Source organism: Selaginella moellendorffii, unplaced genomic scaffold (genome assembly GCF_000143415.4).
Source record: "Selaginella moellendorffii unplaced genomic scaffold, v1.0 SELMOscaffold_13, whole genome shotgun sequence".
In the NCBI taxonomy this organism is placed as follows: domain Eukaryota; kingdom Viridiplantae; phylum Streptophyta; class Lycopodiopsida; order Selaginellales; family Selaginellaceae; genus Selaginella; species Selaginella moellendorffii.
In genome coordinates, this window is record NW_003314274.1 from 1,163,772 (window position 1) to 1,189,278 (window position 25,507).

Consider the following 25,507-nt stretch of genomic DNA (forward strand, 5'->3'; position numbering starts at 1 on the left):
GCCAGTTGTACCAGAGTCTACAGCTGAAATGGCATGTGCCCACACGCCATCGGATGCGATTGACCCCACATTGCAGAGGAGAGTATTTCCGCCCTTCACGTTTCCTCGACCAAAACCCTCTCAACGACCATCGGGAGCAACATTCGCTAATATTGTAGATGGTAAAATTGACTTGTACCATTTTTTATGCTGACGCATTTCATTTCAGAGTCACGGCGAAGGTACTGTATTGTTTTTGATCTGAACGGTGTCCTTTTCTCCCATGAGCGTGGCTCGTCCTCGAATGTCATTGCACCCTCCAAAGCCTGCGGTCGCAAGTTGGTCAAAAGAGACAGATTCACATTAATCACACGGGAGAAACTGCGGGATCTAATAATGACCATGCGACACTTAAAACAGAGGGCCGGGTTCAATTTGCAATTGGGAGTTTGGACATCCATGATGCGCCACAATGCATTAACGTTGCTACAGATGATGCACGATCAGACGCGAGTAATATTACCATTTGACTTTCTCCTAACGCAGGAGGATTGCTTGACTATGGTCCATGTGAGGGGTAGCAAGCCCATCTTCGTCAAGCCAGAGGCTGTAGTGATGAACCGGACTGCTAGCTCAAGTGAAATCCTCATCATCGATGACTCGCCGATTAAAACTGCAGCGAACACGCACACATATGCAGTGCACCCCATCTCTTGCAGTATGGAAACTAGGGAGAAGAAACCGTATGTTCTGGGGGACCTTGCAAAACGGCTTGGAGCGATGGTGATAGAGAACCGGCCGGTCTAGGAGGTGGCTGCAGAAATCAACCAAATGGCAGATGGAACGGTATATCAGAAGCCATTTGATCGGACAGACACCAGTCATCATTTATGGCATGTATATTGTCTAGCCAAGCACTATCCGCATCTCCATAATCTGCTCAACCGGATGGGTTCTTCGACCACTGAACATGAGCGTGGACGTATTAGAGAAGAGATGGCATTACTATTGGGTTTAAATCCTGATAGTGTGAAGAGTGATGAAATTCTAAGATTATTGTATAGGCGTTGGAGGCAAAAAATAACAGTCTGAGATGGCATGTATTTATTTAAAAATGTAACTTATTATGGCATGGGGTTCCATGCCATTGTATTAATATTAAAAGACAATTCTTTGAGAGGATTTGCATTATACTAGAAGTGTTACAGCATGTTATTGGAAGTCTACGAAGTTGTTTTATTAATAATGGGAAAGTAAAGATTGAATGGGGACTTGGGCTCCACCTAGACTCGGAGCAACTGAGCCAATATTAAAAGGATGGAAAGAAATTGGACGACGATGACAAGGAGAAGAGAGAGGTGAAGCAGTGGCAGGGGGAGGAGAAGTGATTGAGTAGACATTTCCTTGTTTAAAATAAAATGGCATGTGCCTCAATGCAGTTGAATTTTGTTATATTTATATACTATATAAAGGTTTGGAAACCTTATTTTACAAGTGGGATAATGACAATTCCCACTTTAACGAAATAGAGCTTAATTGCTTTGACTGAGCATTTGCAGTGTTCAGGGTATTTGATGTTGGTACAGATTAGGTGTGTGGCAAATTAGCACTTTTTTACCATTCCAAAGGCAACTTAGGTATGACACTATACCTTCTCGAGCTAAGTCTTTTTTATTCTTAGTAAATTCTAGTGACTTTGATCTATGAGGTATAGCACACCTATATTTAACTTGACCCCAACTCCATATTTTATAGAAGGGGAGTAATTTGCGAACCTTCTCAGGTGTTAGGGACAATCTCTCTAGTATTATATATCGATCACTTTGATTACTACTACACCACAAACATGATTGTTGACAATGATCATATATACTACAACTTCATGTAGTCTTTCAAAGGCAAAGTCAAAACTTAGGTAGATTCTCTTCTCCCAGAAAATTGGACAAACTTCCAGACACTACTTGATTCTTTCAGAGAATGTTTCATTGAAAAAAAACCTATAAACTAACTATTTATTGATCTCTTTTCATTCCAGTAGGGTGCTCATGAGTTTGTGAACTACATCACCAGGTTTTAAGCATACTAAAAGCAGTGTTGGGATCATAGAGTAGTCTAAGATGAGTAACAAGAGATCATAACATTCACAACAGGTCTACGTGGGAACTTGTAGTAGAACTTTTTTAGAAGACATTTAAGTCTTGTTGCAAGGCATTTTCATTTACCACGAAATTGAAAAGAGAAACTTGTTGACTTAAACATTGCTAGAGTTGATTTCAACTAAACCATCACCCCATTAAAATTACTGTGTGCAGCTGTTCACCCATCACCACAAAAGTTTATCACTATTGAACACACACTTCAAGTTATTGAGAACTTTGCCAACGAGATGTGGCAGATGAAGGAGATCATTGTTCAAAAATAATCATACCATGATAAGTTGCTCCAGGAGTTTGTAGGGTCCAGGAAAGAAGCCACTACAGCTTGGGAACACCAATTCAAGTCTTGTTAGTGCACTCATTGCAAGACAAACACACATAACACACAATGCTACTTTAAGCTTCACCCTGGGCTAAAGTGATGGTGGCACATTGGAAGGAGAGAGGAGCTTCATTATGATTCCCAACAAGAAGAAAGCAACAAAGAAAGTAGATGCTAGAGGTATGAAGGGTAGGGCAAAACAAGATAATAACAAGGATCAGAAGAAAGCAGTAGTAAAGAAAGTGGACATTGGAGGTGATAAATTCATGACAGAGCAAGAGGATCACAGCAGGGATGGGAAGAAAGTGGTGAAGAAAACAGTAGTTTCACTCATCAATAAAGGAAGTAGGCATTACTAGGCTGGATTAATTGCAAGAGTGTGGAGGAACAGAATCTCGACAAGGCTCCCAGGTTGAGAGTGTGCTAGGCGTCTCAGGAGGGACCCTAGGGAATGTGACAAGAATGATGCAATACAGGACATCCAGTTGGCAATGTTGCTGGATGAGATTAAGAAGCTGGCATTGGCATTCCCACAAGGCTGTGAATGAGCTTGTCCTCAATGAGTTCTTGCACCATTAGCTCCTGGACCATGTTGTCAACCACTTGTCCTCCTCCTGATCAAGGCACACGAACGCTCGTGTTGATGTAGGAGACCCTAGTTCCAAAACAATGTAGTGACGAATGCTTGTATGTTCGCTGGCCTCCATCGAAGCTATGTGCCATTGGAACACATAGTTCTCCTTGTGCTAAAAAAGGATGGATCCTGGAGGCTCTGCATAGACCACAGGCAGCTCAACAAACATATTGTGAAAGATAAGTATCCAATTCCTAGGGTGGAGGATCTTTTTGATGAATTAGGCCCACTCTGGCTATTATTAAATAGCAGTCACGGATGAGGACAAATTCAAGATAGCTTTTCATACACATTGGGGACTTTTTCAATGTAAAGTCATGCCTTTTGGCCTCACCAACGCCCCAGCAATGACGAACTGCCTTTTTGCACCTTTATTCGATTCGTCATCATATTTTTTTATGACATTCTTGGGTCTCTGCAATTATCTACGTAAGTTCATTGAGAATTATGCATCCATCGCTGCTCCGCTCACTGACAAACTGCGCACTTCCGGTTTTTTGTGGAATGAGAACACTTATTTTGCTTATGAGTGGCTCAAACACAAGATAGAGATGGCACCACAGCTATGTTTACCGGATTTTTCACAGGAGTTTATTGTAGAGACCGGGTGCCATCTTGAAGCAGAGAGATGACCTAGTGGCCTTTGAACGCCAGAGATTCACAGAGGTGGAATCAAGACAACCGGTTTACGAGCAAGAGATGCTTGCTGTGATCCATGCAGTTGGCAAGTGGCGCCATTATTTCACTCCTTCGAGATTTATCCTACGTACTGACCATTTCAGCATCAAGTTTATTCTTGATCAGGTGGGTTGACCAACTACAAGCTCTGGATTTTACCATTGAGTTTAAGCCTGGCAGCACCAATGTCCTGCCGGATGCACTGTCACGGAAGTTTGAAAAACCAGTGACGTCCACTTTCATCTGGATATCTTCACGGGAGGGTGAGTATGTACAGCAGATCAGAGGGGAATATGAGGAAGACGAGGCTCTGAAGCCGTTACTGGACAACTTCAGGATGTCTACGAACTTCTCTCACATTTGGAGGGGACACCGGATATTACTGAGCAGCAAAGGGAACTTCCGCAAGCAGGTGTTTCAGGAATGTCATGAGGGAATTCTTGCTGGACATCCAGGTGTAGCAGCCACCACATCGGCAGTTCAAAAGCGTTTCCACTGGAAGGGGAAGCAGAGACACATTCGTGCATGGATATGCTCTGTCAACGAATCAAGGCTGAGACTGTCGCATCCCCAGGCCTCTTGCTTCCTCTTCCTGTGGCAGGACACCCTTTTGCAAGCATCAGCATGGTGGAACTCCCTTCAATCTAAGCCAAGAACGCAATCTATGTGGTGGTGGACAGGTTCACGAAAGTAGCGAGATTCATCCCAGTTGCATCTACATTTTCAGCTGAGAAAGTGGCAGAGGTGTTCTTCGCCAACATTGTACGCTTCCATGGCATCCCGCATGAGATTGTGTCCAATAGAGATCCGAAGTTTGTCAGCAACTTTTGGATAAATCTCTTCCGATTGTTGGGCATGAAACTTAGCTTCAGTAGTGCGTATCACCCAGAGGGTCAGACTGAACGCACCAACCAGTCACTAGAAATGCTCCTTCGGGCCTACTATGCTGATAAGCCATCATCTTGGCTTCAATGGCTTCCACATGTGGAGTATGCTTATAATACAAGTCAGCATAAATGTATGCCATTGGAATGTCACCATATGCAGCACTCTATGGATGAGATGTTCCCGGTCTGTTCGATGTCCAGCCATCGAAGTCACCGGCAGTGGAAGACCACTTATATGCTGTCCATGAGGTACATGCTCTGGCTCGTCGACACTTGGAAGCAGCCAGAGCAAGCATGGAAACACTATGCTGACAAGAAACGTTTGCTCTGGCAATTTGAAACTGGCGACTGGGTTTATGTACGTTTCAGACCTGAATGGCACCCTCTAGGAAGTAGAGCACACGCCAGATCTAAGCTCCATCCTCCTTACAAGATGAACGAGGACTAGCCCTGCCACCGGGATCACGACTACATGATGTATTCCATGTGTCCGAGCTCAAAGCACACCATGGCAAGCTCCCGGACCAGCTCAGTCAACATCAAAGGAGCCAAGACAATGCCATGATGAAGATCCCGTGGCATCAACAGGTTAGATTTTATCCGTGCAGCCAGTGATCCCAAAGCTCATCAGCAGTGGCAGGAGACGAGAAGAAAAGCTCCACCACGAAGTTTGGAGCTCAAGATGATCAACGCCGAGCTCCAAAAGGAGAGGGAAAAACATTGGGTAGAGTGGATTCGCAAGCGTCTCCCAACAGATAGAAAAGTCTTTCTTCAAGACTCCAACGGTGGTGGGGAACTGCCAGTCATCTTGGATACCGGCGTGTCTCGCCTGGGGGGGGGGGGGGGGGGGGGGGTGGAGGCACCTTGTTGATAAAGCCAAGGCACCTTCCCCCAACACTAGAAGTGTAGCTGAGAGCCACATCCTGCGCATCGACAGAAGGAAAATGTACGTCCGACGGCTTGTAAAAACGGCCACTACTGGGGCGAAGCATCAACAGGTTCTTGAGCTTTCGGGATTCAAACAACCTCGCAGATTCATCTTAGAGCCGTCTCAAACGTGCTTGAGTTTCTCTTCTTCCTTGTGTCTCGACAAAGCTTCTTGTGTTATTAGCAATACAATGCATCAATACAAAGATCTTCTTCCACATCACGAGTCTTAATTGCTGGGAGAGAAACATCCAATTGCAATCTATGCACCATTAGTCTCTCTTCTTTTTGCTTCCCAAACCCAATCCTCCAAAACTTTTCATGTGCCTTTGAATGATCATCCATCTCTAATTTTGACCATGGATAGACAGTAGCATCGCCGTGCAACTAATGGTGGGATTTATTTTTTGCATTTCGGCAAGCCCAAGCTCATAAATTTGCATCGTATTCGTTCGTTGATGGGCATATCTGCCATGTTGGTCCCACTGTATTGCGACCAAAGCTTGAACCAAAGTGCAATTTGCTGTCATTGACAATTCGAAGGCCCAGATGATCAAACCAAGAGCTCGGATCAAACTGTTTTCTCTGCGCAGCCTTAGCACTTCCCGATCTCGGAGATGAAATAATACACCTGCAAGAAGTTGCTCTCTTCGCCAGTAGCTGCAACGTCCAGGGATTCGTCGTCCACCATGATGGTCCATGGGAGCTCCAAACCCAAGTTCTCCAACTTCTTTTTGTAATCCCAAGAACCAGATTCCTTTGTCATGTGAGACATAGAAAAGACATTGTAGCTACAGCTTAAGCAGCAACTTTCGATGATCTGTTGCATACTCCCTACCGGAATTAAAAAGATCGCATGTAACCCCTGCGCTTCCCTAACCAGTGTCTCATCTAAATATGTAACAGACTTTAGTATATTCTTAATATTCTCTATTTAGCTTAAATGGTGGCAGCGGCAAGGCAAGGACAAATTAATTGCTCCTTCCTTATACACCGGAGTTTTGATAAGCCAGACAATACACCAAGAAGCAGGCATTTACTTCTACCTAGTGATCTAGACGCTAGTAAGGAAAAATGTCACAGGAGTGACAGACTTGGATAAGATCAAATCTGTTTCGCCAGGATCAGAGCGTCTTTCTAGAATTTCTGGATCAGGGACGACACCGACTTAGATTGCCGGTGCGAATGGTCAGAAATCGGTGACTTTCAAGGAAATCCAAGTCAAGTTCTCCGAGAAACACTGCCAGACACAGGGAATTAAGCTCTCCATGAAAGCCCGAGAAATCCTAGTCCGAGATTTACCGCTAATTTGGACGAGTCCCCGAGCCGCCCGATCAGACAGGAAAGTGACAACGCAGTTATCTCCAAAACCACACGAGCGAGGGAAATTTCCAAAGGAAAATGCGACAGAGCAACAGCTGAGAGGAAATCAAAACCAAAGTCTTCAAAAGCAAAGCCATGACGGAGATGTCACCATGAACTTGGACGAAGTCTGCCTTGAACCACAAAAAGGACACTGTCACCACGTTAAACATCAATTAGTTGCTGGATCGACCCCAACGAAAAGCGAACCGGTGAGCGATCTCCTTCTCTCGCCAGTCTTGTATCTTGCTCTTGTCGTTTGCCACGGCGACAGCGTCCTGGATCCAAGAACTCGATCGGCACTCCACTGTCTTCGAGAAACTGGAAGACGAAGATAGTCAAGATCAAAGCAGCCAAGACAATGCCAACGATGCGATCCACTCGCGTGCCGCCAACAGGTGACTCATCTTCGACTTCGCCAACGAGATTTCATCCGCGCAGCCAATGATCCCAAAGCTCATCAGCTGTGGTGGCAGGAGACGAGAAGAAGATATGCAGCGATTGGTCCACCGGAGAGTCCGATACATTGCTTCCTCGATGCGAGGACCTGTTGTAGTTGTATCGTCTATGTCGGCTCCTATGTAGAAATTTCCAGTCTTGAGAATGACATAAATCCCTTGTGATTGAATCAAGGGATAAAAATCTATTCGGCATAGTACAAGGAGGTCTCGATCTACATCTCAGGCAAGAACGAAAAAAGAACTTCCATATCAACAGCAAAGATTACTCTCTGTGATTTTTGGCTCTTTCTTTTGGGTTTTTTTTTCTTTCTACTTTCAGGATGTTTTTTTTGCTAGGGTACAGTCCTTGAATTCCATCAAAAACTCTAGGAAGCCTCGCTACGTCATTTTTTTTTCTTGGAAGAAAAACTAAGCGAGGATAGATGGTTTCCATAGATTAAATTGTGGGTGTATTTATTCTGATCCATTTCTCTTACAGAATTCATATTTGGGAATTATACAGATTCACTCCCATTTTCAAAAGCAATTGAAGTTTGAAAATGTTAAGAAAGATTGTTAAGAGGTTTAAAAAATATTCCTATTTATTAATCTAATTAATCAAATAAAATTTTATAATTATAAACATGTTTATAATGTATAAATATAAGATTAATCTTATTGCATATCAACCATTAGATGGTAGAATAAAAAAGAATATACTAGAAAATGTTTAAGAAAGTTTATAAATTATAAACATGTTTATAAATTATAAATACAAAATTAATCTAAATGAATAACAATCGTTAAATGGTAGAATATCCTAGAATATCTAAGCATATTCTAAGTATATCCACTACTATCAGGTTTGCTTAAGCAAACCAAAAAAGTTAATGACAATAGAGTATTTTATTTAGCAAGTAATTATTTGATATTATAGAAATGTTGTATAGCAAGTGATTGATTCATAAATAACCATACTCCCTTAATTATTATCAATATGACATTCTTTGTTTGATTCTTCTAAGATCTTTATTAAACAGCTGTATGGCTTTATTTTTGTCTCCTAGGAAAAAAAACTGTATCAAAGCCTTAGAACCCTTACATAACAGGGTTAACATTCTGTTTCTCATTCTACTTTTGGGAAATATAAGCTGAACTTAATTTCCATATAAGATGAAATGCAATTGAAAAAATTACTAGGGTAATTAACATTTAATTATCAATTATAACATTATAATTAATTTATAATTATAGAGTATAACTAGGACATGATCTTATATTTATTTGAGTAGAACATATATTAGACATTTATTGTCCCAATATGAGGTGTATATATATATATATATATCTATTGGGTATATACGATATTACCCATATATATGTACGATACCCATCCTTTAGTATATAGGCTGCCTGGATGTATTCTATCTCCCGTATCCAGTATACTATACTATACTCCTTTTCCTACTCCTGCCTATATACAGTGGAAATGGAATACATCTAGTGGAAACGCTTTTGAACTGCCGATGTGGTGGCTGCTACACCTGGATGTCCAGCAAGAATTCCCTCATGACATTCCTGAAACACCTGCTTGCGGAAGTTCCCTTTGCTGCTCAGTAATATCCGGTGTCCCCTCCAAATGTGAGAGAAGTTCGTAGACATCCTGAAGTTGTCCAGTAACGGCTTCAGAGCCTCGTCTTCCTCATGTTTACCATATAGGAAGACGATATTGGGCGTAAATAAATACGATATATTGGGTATACCGGGTATTGGGTAATATCGGTAATATATTGTATATGATAGTACCCGATATTTATCGTATATATTGGGTAAATAAATTTATATATGGTAAATAAGAAAAGAGCATTAGAACGCATAAAGTGTGAAACTTTTCACATATTTGAATTTTTGTATAATTAATTTAAAATTAAGAAGCAAACTAAATCTGGATTAAAAATTTCATAGAAATGTCAAGTATAATATAACATCTTTTATATTATGCACTGTTCAGAATAACATGATTAAAATTTAACAACTTAAAAATATAACTCAACAAACATTGTGAAAATTATCATTGTAAATATTAAGATGGCATCACAAATTGTAAATATTGAAATTTATCTGGATAAATATATTTATTATTAAAATAATCATATAAAATGGAATTTAAATTTCAGCTATGTTTACAATTTGGTAAAGATAAAAACAGCAAACCCAAATTCGTCCCCATTATTACTATTTTTTATTATACTGGGGATATAGGGATTTTTCAAATTCAAAATGCATGATCATCTTACATCTGTAATTTGTCTTCTTGTCCATCTTTCAAACTTTCAAAAACTGGTACAATCTAAATGTAAATATTATATCTTAAATGTATTCTCTCACAAATATTGAATTATATCATTTACATCTTATCTTATTGGTACTACATTTTTCAATAATCTAAAAACAGTTAACAATATTTGCTATCCAACAAGTTATTTCTACTATAGGTCTTTTATTTGACAATACTGAGTGAGAAAAATGCCTAAAAGATGCTGAGCTTACGTTTCTTTCAAAATGGCAGATATTTTATGGCCTGTGCCTGCAAAAAATGAAGCAAGTAAGCTTTCTTTGTGTTTGATTCACGTCTTTACCAGGTCCTAATTGCAGAAATCCCGTAAAAATGCCTTGCAAAGATGCCATCCGGTGTGCTCTTGTGCACTGACGTCGCTGCTCACGGATATACCTGGTGTCGACTGGATTGTTCAGGTAAAGTTTGCTTCCGCTTCACGGCACAGTATGATCCTCCTCAAGATCCAAACACGTTTGTTCGCAGAGTCAGGCATACTGCAAGAACATGACGCATTGGACATTAGGTTGTTTTCCTCATGGAGAAAAGACTTAAAAGCATTTGTATCATATTTTCGAGCATACAAGAGCAGCACCACTGTAACTACATTTTCCGGTTTACTTCTTTGTCCTCTACTTGGAAGAAACTGCAGGTTGGCAAGATTGCTAGGGATTTGGCCTCTTGCAGCTACTTTCGATGCCTCCCGAGAGAGATTCCAAGTCTCAAAAGCCAAAGAAAATCGCAGGCGTTGAAGGTCCCCAGCAAAAAAAAGAAGCTTGAGAGCCATGCAGTGGAAGAAGCAGCAACAAAAGTAGAAGCTCTAGTTACCACTGAGTAAATGTTGTGAGTGGCTCCCAGTCCATAAAAGAGCTGTGGTGCACTTAGTCAGCCATTAGCACGCGAGGAAACTCGAGGAAACTCTCACCTCCTGCTATTTTCGCTTGACTCATTTGCTATTTCTATTTGTTAGATGGAAGCCATTCCATGACAGACAAAAAAAATAAGCACAAAGATTTAGCGACAAAAAAACTTTAACGTTTACTTTAACTTACTCACTTACCTAAAGAGTTTATTTTTTGAATATCTTCCAAAGGTAAGAATAACAGACTTGTAGAAGAGGCTCCAGAACTCGAGAGGATGGCTACCGAAGGGAGAAAATTCGAGGGCGTTGAAAAACCTGACACAAGAAACAAAGAGCTCAATGCTTAGTAAGCTTGAAATTGACACACCTTTACTCAGTCAGAGCGTCAGCCTTAAAGGCTGCTTGGAGAGAAGCTTGCGCTACTGGATAGACGAACACCAGAATGTTCTCCATTTTGGTCCGGAACTCGTCGAGCATCAGCTCCAGCACTGTGTCCACGAACACCTCCTCTGACTCCACCACTTGATGCACACCGGCATGCAAACGCCGCGGGATCGATCTGGCATACTCGAGCCCCACAGTGAGCCCTGCATCGTTTAACAATGCCACGACCCTGGAAGAAATAAAAGTCACATGTAAGTACTAGTTGACAGAAGAAAGAAAGAAAAAGAAAAAGTTAACCCTGGAATGTTGAAAAACGCATTCCAATTTGTTTTTCCATCGGCTGCGAGTGGGATCTCCACATCTGCTTCTCTCGTAAGCCTCACGCATTTCTCCCGAGCGGCCTCACAGAGCTTTCGCAGAAGCACTCGCTCGACCATGCGCAATCCAGATAACCTCTTGCCCTGGGCTGAAAGCTGACGACCCTGGGCTGAAAGCTCCTCCTTCAGCTTCGAAGTTTCATCCTTCAGCTTCGAAGTTTCATCCTTCAGCTTTGAAGTTTCCTCCTTCCGCTTCGATGTTTCCTCCTTCAGCTTCTCCTCGAGCTCTGCCACTCTCTCCGTGAGTTTGGTATTCTCCTCCTTAAGGCTCTCCCTTGAGTCCTTCTGCAGCTCCTGGATTTTCTCAGCTTGCTCTTTGTTGACCTTCATAAGCTTGTTCTCGATCTCTTCTTTCTGTTTGGTGACTTGCAGGATCAACTTGGAGTTCAGAGCTTTGAGTCTCGTGTTTTCGCCCTCCAGCCCCTGGTGTGGCTTGGGAACAACCCTGATGTAGTTCTGTCTGGCCCATGCCTCAGGCTTCAGCCTCGAGTTCTTGTAGCTAGGATCACTGATCTTGGCCTCCAGATCTTCCTTCCGCAGGCTGAAACGTTTCGCTGCCGCATCCACCGCAAAACCAAAAGCGCCATCCAGAGATTTCTGCCAGTCACCCGCTGGAAGAGGCCATGCAGACAGAGTGCACTCCACGTAAAAAATCGGGACGCACGCTCCAGGCGCAATGTAGTTCTCTGGAAAGAAAAAAAACACGAGAATTCCAGGACAAAGAGCTACCACAAAGCTTCTACGAGGGCAGAGGCATGAATACCCTATTCTGCTTCGCATCCAATCTCTCAGCTTCGAGGGGGAATTCCCTCTTTGCTGTGGCGAGAGATATCTTGGCAAGGGGGGCGCCAATCGATCGGGAGTGACTTACCGCTGCCGCTGCTGCTCATCGCTCCACTCGCCGCCAACCCCTTCGCCAAGAACCCTAAACGAATGGTGGGCGGCAGGTTAATTTTAATACATTTACCAAAGTCACTTTTGTTAAAACTGAATTAATATAAATTATTATGAAAAGCTATGAATTATGCTCTATGTTATTGAAACTGCGAAGAGACTTTGTTGAGAAGAGCAACTCTTTCAAATGCGAGAAAGGTTTTAAATTGATAGAAATATGAAAACTTTGTGATATATATACCTTCTGTAGCAAGCCATCTTCTCTCCAACTTTACAAAGGTCGTCAAAAGTGCTCATGAACTGCGTTGATAAATTCTTTTGCAGGCTTCCTGTCCCCAAAATAAAAAGCTCACAAAACAATTTATAAATTATGTAGTCTCTAACCTGCAACTATAGGTGAGAAATTGCCAATCAATGTCCTTATTCACAACCACCTATAAGAAAATATATAGTTCCTATGTGCATAGGGAAACAAGAAATCACGAACCCAAGGCTTGAGATTCACCAAAACATGTGAAATGGTTGCATTCTTCATCAACTACAATGAAAAGAACGTTCATAGAGAAGTGAAAAAGGAGAGTTCCAAGTTGAGTACCTTCTCTAGGTTCTCAACAATAATATTAGCTATACTTGAAGAGTTTTTTGATGTTTCTAAATTTTTTCATGGATTGTCTTCATTATAAATTGTGGAGCATAGGATTACATTAGAGCTAGGGACATAACCAATTTATTGGTATCCATTTTGATTAAGTTATGCAAAGGAGCAAGAAGTTCAATGACAAGTTAATAAGTTCTTTGAGTTTGGATTTATTCAAATAAGTAAGTCTTCATTTGGTGCTCTAATCGTGTTTGTGAAGAAGAAAAATGATTTAATATGGATGTGTATTAATTATCGTGTCTTGAACAAGAAGATAATAAAGGATAATATGTTGATGCCACATGTGAATGATATCTTAAACAAATTTGGTGAAGCACTAGTGTTTACCAAGATTGATTTGAGGAGTGGATATCATCAAATTGCAATGGATGATACATTTATTTTTAAGATAGCATTTAATATAAGCTTTGGGCATTTTGAGTTTACAATTCTGTTGTTTGGTTTTATAAATGCACTAACCACATTTACTTAGTTGATGATGAAGGTATTTAAGCATTATCTTTATGAGTTTGTGGAGATTTTCTTGGACAATATTCATGTTTTCAACAAGAATATAGAGGAGTATAAGGTGCATTTGTGTAAGGTTTTTTTGTTATTACGTGACAGTAAATTTTATGTAAAAAAGAGAAAATATGAATTTATAAAGTCAGAGGTGGAATATCTAAGCTATATTGCAAATCCAAGGAAGGTGGTTGTGGTGGAGAACTAACTTACATCGACTTCAATAACTCAGTTATACAACTTCTATAGTATGGTTATTTATTACTAATATTTCTAGTATAAGTTTGTGGAAGTGGCTATTCCTTTGACACGATTGTTGTGCAAAAACATGCCATTTGAGCGGAAGAAGCCACATGAGGAGAGTTTTATGGCATTGAAACGATTGTTAAGCAAGGCTTTAATGCTTCATATTGTTAATCTATCAAAACCTTATAAGGTAATATATGATGCAAATGGTTATGCATTGGGAGAAGTTTTTATGCAAGAGGGACAACTTATTACATATAAGAGTTGAACTTTGAATATAGTAAAGCAACGTTATTTTACATATGAGCAAGAGTTACTCTTCATTGTTCATGCTTTATGGCACTATCTTTATAGTGCAATATTTGTAGTGTTGATAGATCACAAACCTTTTATATATCTTTTCATATAAAAGGAGTTAAACACTAGACAAACTTGTTGAATGGTTAAACTCATGGAGTTTATGAAGTTTTTTATTGAGCATCCTTCGGGAAAATTAAATATAGAGTGCGCTCAGGCTCAGGATGCTAAGATGGTCTCTTTGCGAACTCAGATGGAAGCACTTTTCTTATTGGTGGCTGCAATTTTTTATTACAATGCCCGTGTATAGTTGCCATAGGTGGATGTGTTAGTTACTCAAGCTTTATTCCACTATCATGATTGTCCAGAGGTTGGTCATTTTGGGGGAAAGAAAATGTATGAGTTGATTAAGCACAATTTTTATTGAACAAATACAAAGACTGATATCTTCGAGTATTGTAAATCATGTGAGCTCTATCAATGAGTAAATGTGTTACGGGAGAAGCCAAGGGGATTTTTGCAACCTTTACCTATTCCTCAAAGCCATTGGTGTAATATTTCTATGGACTTTATCACTTTTTTGCTATGAACACAAAGGCAAAATGAGTAAGTATGAGTCATTTGATGAAGTATGTGCAACTGTTGGCTCTTCAGAAAACTATCACTGCCTCAGATTTAGCTACAGTCTACTTGGAGAAGGTTTTTCTTGATTTTAGTTTACCGAAGGACATCATTAGTGATTGAGATTCAAAGTTCACTAATGGATTTTGGAAGAGCTTTGAAAAGGTCATATAAATGATTTTGAAACTCTTCAGTGGAGATCATTCTCAAACGGATGGGCAAACTAAACGTGTGAATCAGGTGGTGAAGGATATACTACATTGTAAAAGCATTTACCAAAGATGTTTAACTATAGCATTGGTCAAAGGTAAGGATAATGGGATCTATATTTTTTGTTAGTGCAATTTGCATACAACAATAACTAACACAATGGAATTAAACTAAGTTTTTACTTTGCCATGTTTGGAAGACATCCCTAAACAACGGTGGAGTTAGGATTGCATTTGAGTAAAGATGTTCAAATTAAGTTTGACTCAGAGGCAGCTGATTTAATCATATAAATTAATAAAATTTTAATGGTGTGCAAACAGAATTTGCAAACAGCTCAATATAGAGTGAAGAAGTTTTTTAATAAGCATTTCCAATTCCAGGAATATAAGGTGGGTGATCTCATCTTTGTGTAAATCATTTTTCGTCAACTAATCACCCCTTTAATCTATTGGCTTAGGGTAGGTTTTGACATTGTTGTTTAATAATCCTTCCTTTGTCAGGGAATGATTGTCCGTGATCATATTTAAACCACCCTTTGGTCACTATGGTTCTTTTAGGGTCTATCAAACCTTGGTTCTCCCTCTATTAAATATTCCTTTAGAATATTCTTGTCCCACTTGTCAGTTACAAGAATCGAATTGGGCTTCAATACCAAGGAAACAATAAATAATCTCCTGCAATTTGTTGGTAGTGCAATGTTAGTGTTTTAACTTAGCATCATTTAATGTGCTTATGCTATCCATTGTTTAAGAATTAAAAAAAAGTATACTTTCAATTATAAATTTAATTATTAGAAATTGTGACTTTAAAATGTTGATTGTGGTTATGATAATTAAAGAGATGGTTAAAAATGCACTTCAATTTTTATATTCACAATCACATTGCACCTTAATTATAAAGTTTAAAGCTTATACTTTAAATTTATTTGGCTTTTTTTAGAAAATATGTTTCTTGAAGATGCTTATAGCATAATAAAAATATTAAGATTTTTACTAATGCATATCTAAAAGATCTTTACATAGCTGAAATTTAGAATTCCATTTTATATGATTACTTTAATAAAAAATCTATTTATCCAGATAAATTTAAAGTGTAATCCTTAAATTTTGTAATTAAGATGCAATGTGATTGTGGATATATAATTTAAAATGTATTTGTAAGTCTAATATAGGTGTTTGTCTTATTAAACTACATATTCTACCTACAAAATTTTGAGTGTATATTGAAAATCTACTATATAAGTTATGAGTTTTTCTGTTTATTATCATTTTTAATTTTTATGTTTAAAAATTTTATTTTTGAAATTATAAATGAATTTATTTACTAAAAGGGGTATATTTTCTTGATTTGTTTTTCTCAAATTAATGGCATAAAATTGTCAGGGATTATGGTGACAGGGCATAGTCCCACCATGGCAAGCTACTCATCTCACAAATCCTCTGCCATCATGGATGTTAGGATCCTATTCCTTACACCTTTTATTTTTGAAATTACAAATGAATTTATTTACCAAAAGGGGTATATTTTCTTGATTTTTTTGTCTTAAATAAATGGCATAAACTAATCAGGGATTGTTAGGATCCTATCCCTTACACCCTAAGCCAACTGATCATTTGTTTGTATGGCCCTTTCTTATCCTATTATCTTGACATTTTATTAAATTTTCTTTTTATGTATAGATTTCTTTTATTTCACAATCTATCACACTGTCATGGCTTATGAGCATTTTCATGGTTGGGATTGAGTTTTTTTATATCAACAAATTATTGAAGGACAAAAAATTAATTAAAGAAACACTCTTGCCATTTCTAACACAAACTACTGGGTATATTATCTTTCATCTAATAATTTTTAAAAAGTGTAGTTCCAGTTCTTTATATTAAAACTTCTTATTCAAAATATTCAACTCTATCAGCACCTCAAAATAAATATATAAACAAAAACTATACTTTTAAGCTTTTGAACATTATGAGCAATTATCATTCATCAATTGTCTCCCATAGTCTCAATAAAACTGATATAACATAAATGACCAACGTAGATTTGGGTAGGTTTTCTTTAGTTTATTTGATTTAGGAACTAAGAGGGAGAATAAATTGGAGAATTTATTAAAAAAACTTTCTCAAGTAAACTCTTCAAAACTTTGATCTTGAGAAGCTCCTTGTGAACTCGTGGAATCTGGCTCTTGGTTGTGGGATCCCAGGTGGTAGACACTCTTAGAGCTATGGTGGGTGCTTTGCCTTCCAAAATTCGCAACACCTACATGCAACAATGTCAACCTTGTACGTTCATGATTTTTCTTCATAAGGATCAACCTGACTCATTCTTGGCCTCTGCGAGGGTTCTCTTCTCAGGCAAAATGCCGCTGCGTGGACCATTCCTTGGATCTTGTAAAGCTGTTACTCCTGGAATAAATCTTTAACCAGTCGTGGATCTAGTAAAGAATCGGCATCTCTTACATCGAGTTTTGGACGAGCCTGTAATTAATACTAAATAGAAATAAATATAAAAATATGAACCTTACGCATTCTGTGAGACATTGTTCTGCATGAGGCAGAGATATATCAAGTGATCTCCACACCAAATGAATACACGTTAGCTTTCTCTGTAACCTGTCCACTTGAAGCATACTCTGGAGCCAAATACCTTCAATTCTAAACATTAAATCTCATATTAAAATAACATATGAGTTTTGGTTTCTTACCCCAAGTGTGCCAATTACCTTTGTCTCAACTGTGGGCTGGCTGCTTGTATGCCATCTAGCCAATCCAAAATCTCCAACCTGTTACCATATAAGTAATCTTATAGTAACAATGGTAAATATCTTACCATTGGAGCATAGTCATGTGTGAGAAGAATGTTGTGTGGCCTGAGATCTCTGTGAATTATATAGTTCCAATGCGGCATTCCTCATGAAGATATCGCATCGCTCTGGCAGCCCCCAAAGCGATTCCCTCTCTTGCACACCATGTGTATTTCAGTGTTTAGAAAAAGAAAAGAAAAGCCAAATAAGTGATAGCTGAGTGACTTGTTGCACACAAACTCGTAAACAAGCATTCTCTTTCCATCCTCGACGTAAATTCCTAGCAAATTTACCAGGTTTCGGTGCTGTGCTCCACTCAGAACCTCTGTGCGCCAATGGTTTCAGGAGTGCATTATCGGGTAAGGCGCTCGCTTCAGGAGTGCATTATCAGGTAAAGTTCGCTTACGCTTCACAGCCCAGTATGGTCCTCCTCAAGATCCAAACACGTTTATTTGCAGAGTCAGGCGTACTGCAACAACGGGACGCGTTGGACATTCGGTTGTTTTCCTTATGGAGAAAAGATTTGTATCATATTTTCGAGAATACAAGAGGAGCACCACTGTAACTACATTTTCCGGTCAGCGATCCTTACTTCTTTATTGTATTTAGGTGGAAGAAACTGAAGGTTGGCAAGATTGCTATGGGATTTGGCCTCTTACAGGTACCTTCAACACCTCCCGAGAGAGATTCCAAGTCTGAAAAGCCAAAGAAAATCGCAGGCGTCAAAGGTCCCTAGCAAAAAAGAGAAGCTTGAGAGCCATGGAGTGGAAGAAGCAGCAACAAAAGCAGAAGCTCTAGGTAACAGTTACCACTGCGTAGATGCTGCGAGTGACTCCCAGTCCCTAAAACAGCTGTGGTGCACTTAGTTAGCCATTAGCACACGAGGTCCTTCACTTGACTCATTCATTATTTCTATTTGCTAGATGGAAACCACTCAAAGAAAATGAGCAAGAAGATTTAACGACAAAAGAGCTTTTACATTTACTTCAGCTGCTTAACTAAATAGCTTACTTTTTGAATATCTTCTGATGGTAAGAACAGCAGACTTATACAAGAGGCTCTAGAACTTAGAGAGGATGGCTACCAAAGGGAGAAAATTCGAGGGCGTTGAAAAACCTGGCACAAGAAACAAAGAGCTCAGTGCTTAGTAAGCTTGAAATTGACACACCTTCACTCAGTCGGAGAGTCAGCCTCAAAGGCCGCTTGGAGAGAAGCTTGCGCTGCTGGATAGACGAACACCAGAATGTTCTCCATTTTGGTCTGGAACTCGTCGAGCATCAGCTCCAGCACTGTGTCCACGAACACCTCCTCCGACTCCACCACTTGATACGTACCGGCATGCAAACGCCACGGGATCGATCTGGCATACTCGAGCCCCACGGTGAGCCCTGCATCGTTTAACAATACCACGACTCTGAAAGAAATAAAAGTCACATGTAAGTACTAGTTGACAGAAGAAAGAAAGAAAAAGAAAAAGAAAAAGAAAAAGTAAAACTTACCCTGGAATGTTGAAAAACGCATTCCAATTTGTTTTTCCATCGGCTGCGAGTGGGATTTCCACATCTGCTTCTCTCGCAAGCCTCACGCATTTCTCCCGAGCGGCCTCACAGAGCTTTCGCAGAAGCACTCGCTCGAACATGCGCAATGCAGATAACCTCTGCCGCAATGCTGAGAGTTCACGGCCCTGGGCTGAAAGCTGACGACTCTGGTCTGTAAGTTCCTCCTTCAGCTTCGAAGTTTCTTCCTTCAGCTTCGAAGTTCTCTCCTTCAGCTTCGAAGTTTCCTCCTCGAGCTTTGCCACTCTCTCCGTGAGTTTGGTAATCTCCTCCTTAAGGCTGACGATCTCCCTTGAGTCCTTCTGCAGCTCCTGGATTTTCTCAGCTTGCTCTTTGTTGACCTTCATAAGCTTGTCATTCTGTGCCTTTGTGTTCTTGATCTCTTCTTTCTGGTTGGTGACTTGCAGGATCAACGTGGAGTTCAGAGCTTTGAGTCTCGTGTTTGTGCCCTCCAGTCCCTGGTCTGCCTTGGGAACAACCCTGATGTAGTTCTGTCTGGCCCATGCCTCAGGCGTCAGCCTCGAGTTCTTGTAGCTCGGATCACTGATTTTGGCCTCCAGATCTTCCTTCCGCAGGCTGAAACGTTTCGCTGCCGCATCCACCGCAAAACCAAAATCGCCATCCAGAGATTTCTTCCAGTCACCCGCTGGAAGAGGCCATGCAGACAGTGCACTCCACGTAAAAAATCGGGACGCACGGACGATTCTCTCCAGGCGCAATGTAGTTCCCTGGAAGAAAAAAAAAACGAGGATTCCAGGACAAAGAGCTACCACAAAGCTTCTACGAGGGCAGAGGCATGAATACCATATTCTGCTTGGCATCCAATCTCTCAGCTTCGAGGGGGAATTCCCTCTTTGCTCTGGCGAGAGATATCTTGGCAAGGGGGGCGACTTGGGATCGGGAGTGACCTGCTGCTCATCGCTCCACTCGCCGCCAAGCACTTCGCCAATAACCCTAAACGAATGCTGGGTCATAGGATTAATTTTCATCTAACGGCTGTTGTCAATTTAGATTAATTTTAATACATTTACCAAAATCACTTTTGTTTTAATTATTACTAAAAGTTATTTATTGAAACCGCAAAGAAACTTTGTCAAGAAGAGCAACTCTTTTAACTGCGAGAAAGGTTTTAAATTGATAGAAATATGAAAACTTTGTGATATACATACCATCACCGTAGCAAGCCATCTTCTCCGCAACTTTACAAGGGTCATCAAAAGTGCTCATGAACTGCGTTGATAAATTCTTTTGCAGGCTTCCTGTCCCCAAAATAAAAAGCTCACAAAACAATTTACAAATTATGTAGTCTCTAACCTGCAACCATAGGTGAGAATTTGCCGATCAATGTCCTTATTCACGACCACCTATAAGAAAATATATAGTTCTTCTGTGCATAGAGAAACGAGAAATCACGAACCTGAGGCTTGAGATTCACCAAAACAAGTGAAATGGTTGCATTCTTCGTCGACTACAATGGAAAGAACGTTCATAGAGAAGTGAAAAAAGAGAGTTCCAAGTTGAGTACCTTCTCGTCTCCTACAATATCTACCAGTCCGTCTACAAACTTGTGCTCCTAGATAAACAGCACAAGGACACGCATTTGAGACAAATATTACTTGAGAGCGCTACTCACAGAAGATGCGTGGATCCCAAACAAGCCGGAGTCATTGTACACAGAAGTAAAAGCAGTAAAATTTTCCACCTTGGGATGGAAAACGAGAATGCGAACTAAGTAAGAACACTAAAACCAAACCACGATTCATAGATACACAATCTGGACTGGATGACCTTGCCCAGGCCCCCAGTTGAAAACGAACCGACTAAAACGGAAAAAAAAAAAAAAAAGTTAACATTTTCTTCCAGCAAACTTGAGAAAGAAGGGGAAGCTTTACCTGTAACACAGTTGCTGCAACAGCATTGCGTTCGCTTCTCCAGCCATCAGGGATTTCAAAAGCGATGGAAGCCCATGTAGTCTGCTTAAAAATGGAAGAGCTAAATCCATTTAGACTTCCAACAAAGAGAAAACACAAAAATGAAAGAAAGGAAAAACTCTTACATCACTCTCGCCTTGAAGGGGCTACCTCTGGGGGCGCCACCAGAGGCATGTCCTCAAACAACGGTTTCACCAGCGAGAGAAAATAGTCGTGCTTGATGCCAGACCCAGCGAAAACCATCCGTGAAGCTGTTTAGTTTGCCCACAAAATCTCCCTGCTATTAGAAAAAACACAAGAATAACGAAAGCAGGAAGACATGAGAAAGCTAGAAACTCGTGAAAAGCACGAGAGTCAGAGTTTATCCAATGAGGACTCACTTGCCACCAGCACTTTGCCAAGAGGGCCATTGTAACCAGCGGGATGCAAAGCTTCCAGAAGCATTGCTTGAGTTGGCAATATCTTTAATCTCTTCTCTCAAGATGTCAGCATGTGAATCCAATCAACCCTGTAAGAAAAAAAAGAAAAAAAGAGAAAGAGATATTTGTTCTTTGATATCCCACTCATGGAAAGCCGGGTTCCGGATGCTATCAGCAAGAACAATCTCGGGAACAAAGCTCCTTATCAGATCACCCGTATAAGACATTTGCTCTCGTGAAAGCAGATGCAAGAATATTACCGTCGATGGCTTCTGCTTCGTGGACAAGCCTCAAGTGCGTCCTGTTTCGCGTGCTCTTGAAAACCATGTGAATAGTAAACCAAATACATTTATAATATTTACATGTTTCTAGAGTTTTTCATATAAAACGAAATGAATTTCATGCACGGGGATGACAAGCGCGCCACACAGTCATCGTACCAGATCGCGGAGATGGAGGGAGCCGCCACCACCGCTGCCGCCACGGGATGAAAAACTCTCAAAGTATTTCAGAGTTTCCATCTATTTTTTTTATTCTATAATCTAATGGTTAATATGCAATAAGATTAATCTTGATTTATAAATGATAAACATGTTTATAATTATTGATCAATTGAATTATTGGACATTACTATTAAGCAAGCATTATTGCATGCAACACACAGCAAATTATTAAAATTATCAGTGAATATTTTGAGTATATAAAAAATAACTAACTTAACTATTTAACTGCACAACCAACCTTGACTCTGGAAAAAAGATATTAAGAACTCTTTGCCATCGAAACTTAGTAAGTACATCACTTGCGCATCCTGTGAAAAATAAGCTCAAAAGTCATAGTTTGTAGTCCAGAAACAAAAAATACCTCGGGCCAACTACAAAAAGTCTCAGGAGAAACTTGAAGAAGATTGAATGCAGCCTCACCATCGACTCTAGCACAAATTTCCCTGCCTGGTTCTCCAACGTCAAAAAGATAGACGTCTGCGTGGAAAGAGAGCGACGCTTGATCGCAACTACGTGTACAGAAACAACAAAACCAAGCGCCACTTTCATCCGTCACACGCCGACCACAAGCACCGTGTATTTTATGAAGCTGGAGCTCCACTCTTTCGAGCCTTACGACATCATCTTCTCAGGTCAAATAGAGAGCTTAAAAGGAATCTCTCCTACCTGGCCATAGCTAGACCATCGAGAGACAGGAACAATGCTGTGAAGACACGGGGAAGAGATGACTGCAGTGAGATGGGAAACCTTCACGAAAGATGCTCCTTCCGTGCTCTCGGTCCAAGAACATTTCAGCCTGCAACGAATAATCGTTAAGGAGGCGAGAGAGTTTTTCTTTTACCTTTCACCAGTATCTGTATAAGTAGCAAGGCCGGATATAAACACAAGTTGTCCGGAATAAACCTCGCCAAAAGACCTGCCAGCCAAAGTCACTCTCAGAAAAAATCAAAAATAAAAGAAAAACAATTAAACATTTTTACCAGCTCTCCAGCATGAACTGAAGCTCAATCTCGATAATTCCCGTGTCGTCGTTAATAGACAGTATAGATGGTTGCTTGGCAGATGAAATCTGACAACCAACAAACGCTGCTGTACCATAAACTGCAAGGTTGAACATCTTTGGTCTCAAGTCCTTTACCAGAAGCTTCAATCAGTAGGAATGAGAAAATTTGCATTGTACATACACGAGCGGGGAAATGGTTGAGATCAACAGCACCGTGTGGGTTGCGTGGAATTAGCACTTCCGATCCAAGACATGTTTCGTGATCAGACGCTACTGTCACCTTTGACAACGATTCGAAGATTATTCCGAAGTAAACGCAGTTTTACCTCTTGCTCGAGTTGAAGACAGGGCGGCACACAATAGATCCGAGTGCATGTTCCAGACTCCAGGCTTATCTCCATTGTGTCACAGTTTACAAAGGGTCGTTCAAGGGCCAACATGCTTCCGTCACTGCAATCACGTAAAACATGTTTACTACAAAAGCAGAAAGCCTGATACGAAACCTTAGCAAAGTGGCGATAGGAACCTGGTCATTCCACAGGACGAATGGCACCGTGATTCCCTCACTATCAACAAGTAAGATTGTTTTCCATCTTCTGTCGCCGTTCGTCTCAGTCTCCATGGACTTTTCCAGTCTATCGTTACAAAGTGATTAAGCCATACTCGATCGATCACGCGAAACAACACTTACTTGGCATAAATATGGTAATCTCCGGCAGCTCCACGTTGTATAGACGGGAAAGTGTCAGAGAGAAACTGCTCGCCGAGCAGCATTGCATCGTGTTCTTGGTCCTGAGTAGAAAACAGTAGCTAACTCACAAAAAATCAAACATTCACTGCACCTCGTCAAGTAGGACTACTAGGTGCTCTGTGGGTAAAAGACGCGGAGCACACGATCCATCTCCAACTCTCAGCCTACAACCTGTCATGCGTAGATCTCGACCTCTCTTAATAGTTCCCTCCTCATCATGTACCATGTCAAAAAATCTATGAACAAAAGAAGCCATCAACAAAAAAAGGTAAAGACGAATACCAGAAGTTCTTGGCTTACTTTCGGTGCAGATAGTGGTCGACTGTGTTCCCGCTGGAAAGATCTCCAAGCGTAAGAAGATAGCTATTGCTCCCTGGAAACTTTGTGTGTGATACCATCAATCAACCGAGAATGCAAGCTAAATGAGCTTACCAGGCAAGACGTGGATGTCCAGAACAACGACCTCCATCACGGCATCCAGAGAAACAAACTTCTTCTCCAGAATCGAGTCGACAGTCACAGCATTTGCCAAATGCTGATACCGCGCCCTCCTCGTCCTCTTCATTTGCATCACGGGGTGATTCTCCGCAAGCCTCCCTCTGCCTCTGCCGCGCTCCCTCTCGCCCCAGGCCTATCATCCACAAACAACACCTACATTCCTCAAAAATCCCTCGAACCGACCGAGAAGTCCTCACCTGGAAGAGCTCCGCGAGAAGAATCCCTTCCGTGACCACGCGGGGATGAGCTTGGCAGCACGAAAAGACGCGCGACATCATCCACGCCCATCCGGGCACCGCTGCGCCATCGTCGTGCCGCCGCCGGTACTCCTCGAGCTCCTTCCTCGCCCATTCTATAAACCCTAGAATATCATTTCCCGCCATAACCATTCCAAATTTACACACGGGTAAAGTTATAAGCAGCCAGTGGACGAGAATCCCGATGTTCCCTTGTCTCTTACCTCTTTGTTTACTCTCTTTGCTCGATACTTGTGGAATCCCGGCCTTAGAATCTCTTCCTTCTCCCAAGAAAGGATTCCAGGGTCATCACCCCGAGAGGAGAATTCAAGCAAAGATCTATCACAAGATCAAAGGGAACTAGAAAGAAGAAATGGATCGAAAATCTTTGTCTAGTGTTCCTTTGCCGAGCAACATAGCCATACTTTCGGGCAGCACTGTGCCTGGCCATTTTTCTTCTACTTCTAGTTCTACTGCTACTACTACTACTCTTCCTTCTAATCGAAACATTGTGGTAATTTTTGATGCGTCGAGGGAGATGTCAAGCATCGCTGTGGAGTGGACGTTGGAGAGAATTCTTCAGCCTGGGGATGTCTTGACACATCTTGGGATTTTACCGCAAACAGTCACAGGAATTGTAAAACTCAGTAAGTTTTTTCGCTTCTTTTTTGCCTTTTATTTTAATATTTATTGTTTAGTGCGATACAAGCCCCAGAAGGGGACTGAACAGTCTATCGTTGGCAACCAGGATGAGGAAATTTGTAAGAAACTGAAGCTCTACAGCTTAATTCTCAGTGATATTCAAAAGGCATGCGAGGATCTAAACGTAAGAAATCATTCTAAACTTTTGGTTTTTTTTTATGTATATTCTTTTTAACAGGCCAGTTTAGATCTTCGAATTGTTACTGGGCATCCACTGAGTCTAGTTGCTGTGACCGAAACAAGAAAACTACAGCCTACATGGGTTATTCTAGACAGGTTTTTTTTTCTTCTTCTTCTTCTGTTTTTTAGGTCCTCTTAATTAATTTGCTATGAAT

At 40.6% G+C, this 25,507-nt stretch overlaps 3 protein-coding genes across 3 annotated transcripts; all 3 read right to left on the minus strand.

Moving 5' to 3' along the window:
• Positions 1 to 10,749: 10,749 nt before the first annotated feature.
• LOC9646034 (myosin-9) lies at positions 10,750 to 12,258 on the minus strand. The gene is made up of 3 exons (XM_024674862.1): positions 11,264 to 12,258; positions 10,950 to 11,195; positions 10,750 to 10,897 (listed from the first exon to the last, which is right to left on the minus strand). Exons 1-2 carry the CDS (start codon positions 12,121 to 12,123, stop codon positions 10,952 to 10,954), a joined length of 1,104 nt encoding a protein of 367 aa, XP_024530630.1. The 5' UTR covers positions 12,124 to 12,258; the 3' UTR covers positions 10,750 to 10,897; positions 10,950 to 10,951.
• Positions 12,259 to 18,507: 6,249 nt separating this feature from the next.
• Positions 18,508 to 20,081, minus strand: LOC112346267. The gene is made up of 4 exons (XM_024674844.1): positions 19,934 to 20,081; positions 19,073 to 19,857; positions 18,742 to 18,987; positions 18,508 to 18,689 (listed from the first exon to the last, which is right to left on the minus strand). The coding sequence occupies exons 1-3, from the start codon at positions 19,934 to 19,936 to the stop codon at positions 18,744 to 18,746; spliced, it is 1,032 nt and encodes a 343-aa protein (XP_024530612.1). The 5' UTR covers positions 19,937 to 20,081; the 3' UTR covers positions 18,508 to 18,689; positions 18,742 to 18,743.
• A 2,449-nt stretch (positions 20,082 to 22,530) lies between these two features.
• On the minus strand, positions 22,531 to 24,617 carry LOC9646035. The gene is made up of 11 exons (XM_024674948.1): positions 24,432 to 24,617; positions 24,169 to 24,367; positions 24,037 to 24,109; positions 23,828 to 23,972; positions 23,677 to 23,777; positions 23,489 to 23,620; positions 23,312 to 23,435; positions 23,167 to 23,265; positions 22,963 to 23,114; positions 22,824 to 22,898; positions 22,531 to 22,778 (listed from the first exon to the last, which is right to left on the minus strand). Exons 1-11 carry the CDS (start codon positions 24,615 to 24,617, stop codon positions 22,616 to 22,618), a joined length of 1,449 nt encoding a protein of 482 aa, XP_024530716.1. The 3' UTR covers positions 22,531 to 22,615.
• Between the last annotated feature and the right edge of the window lie 890 nt (positions 24,618 to 25,507).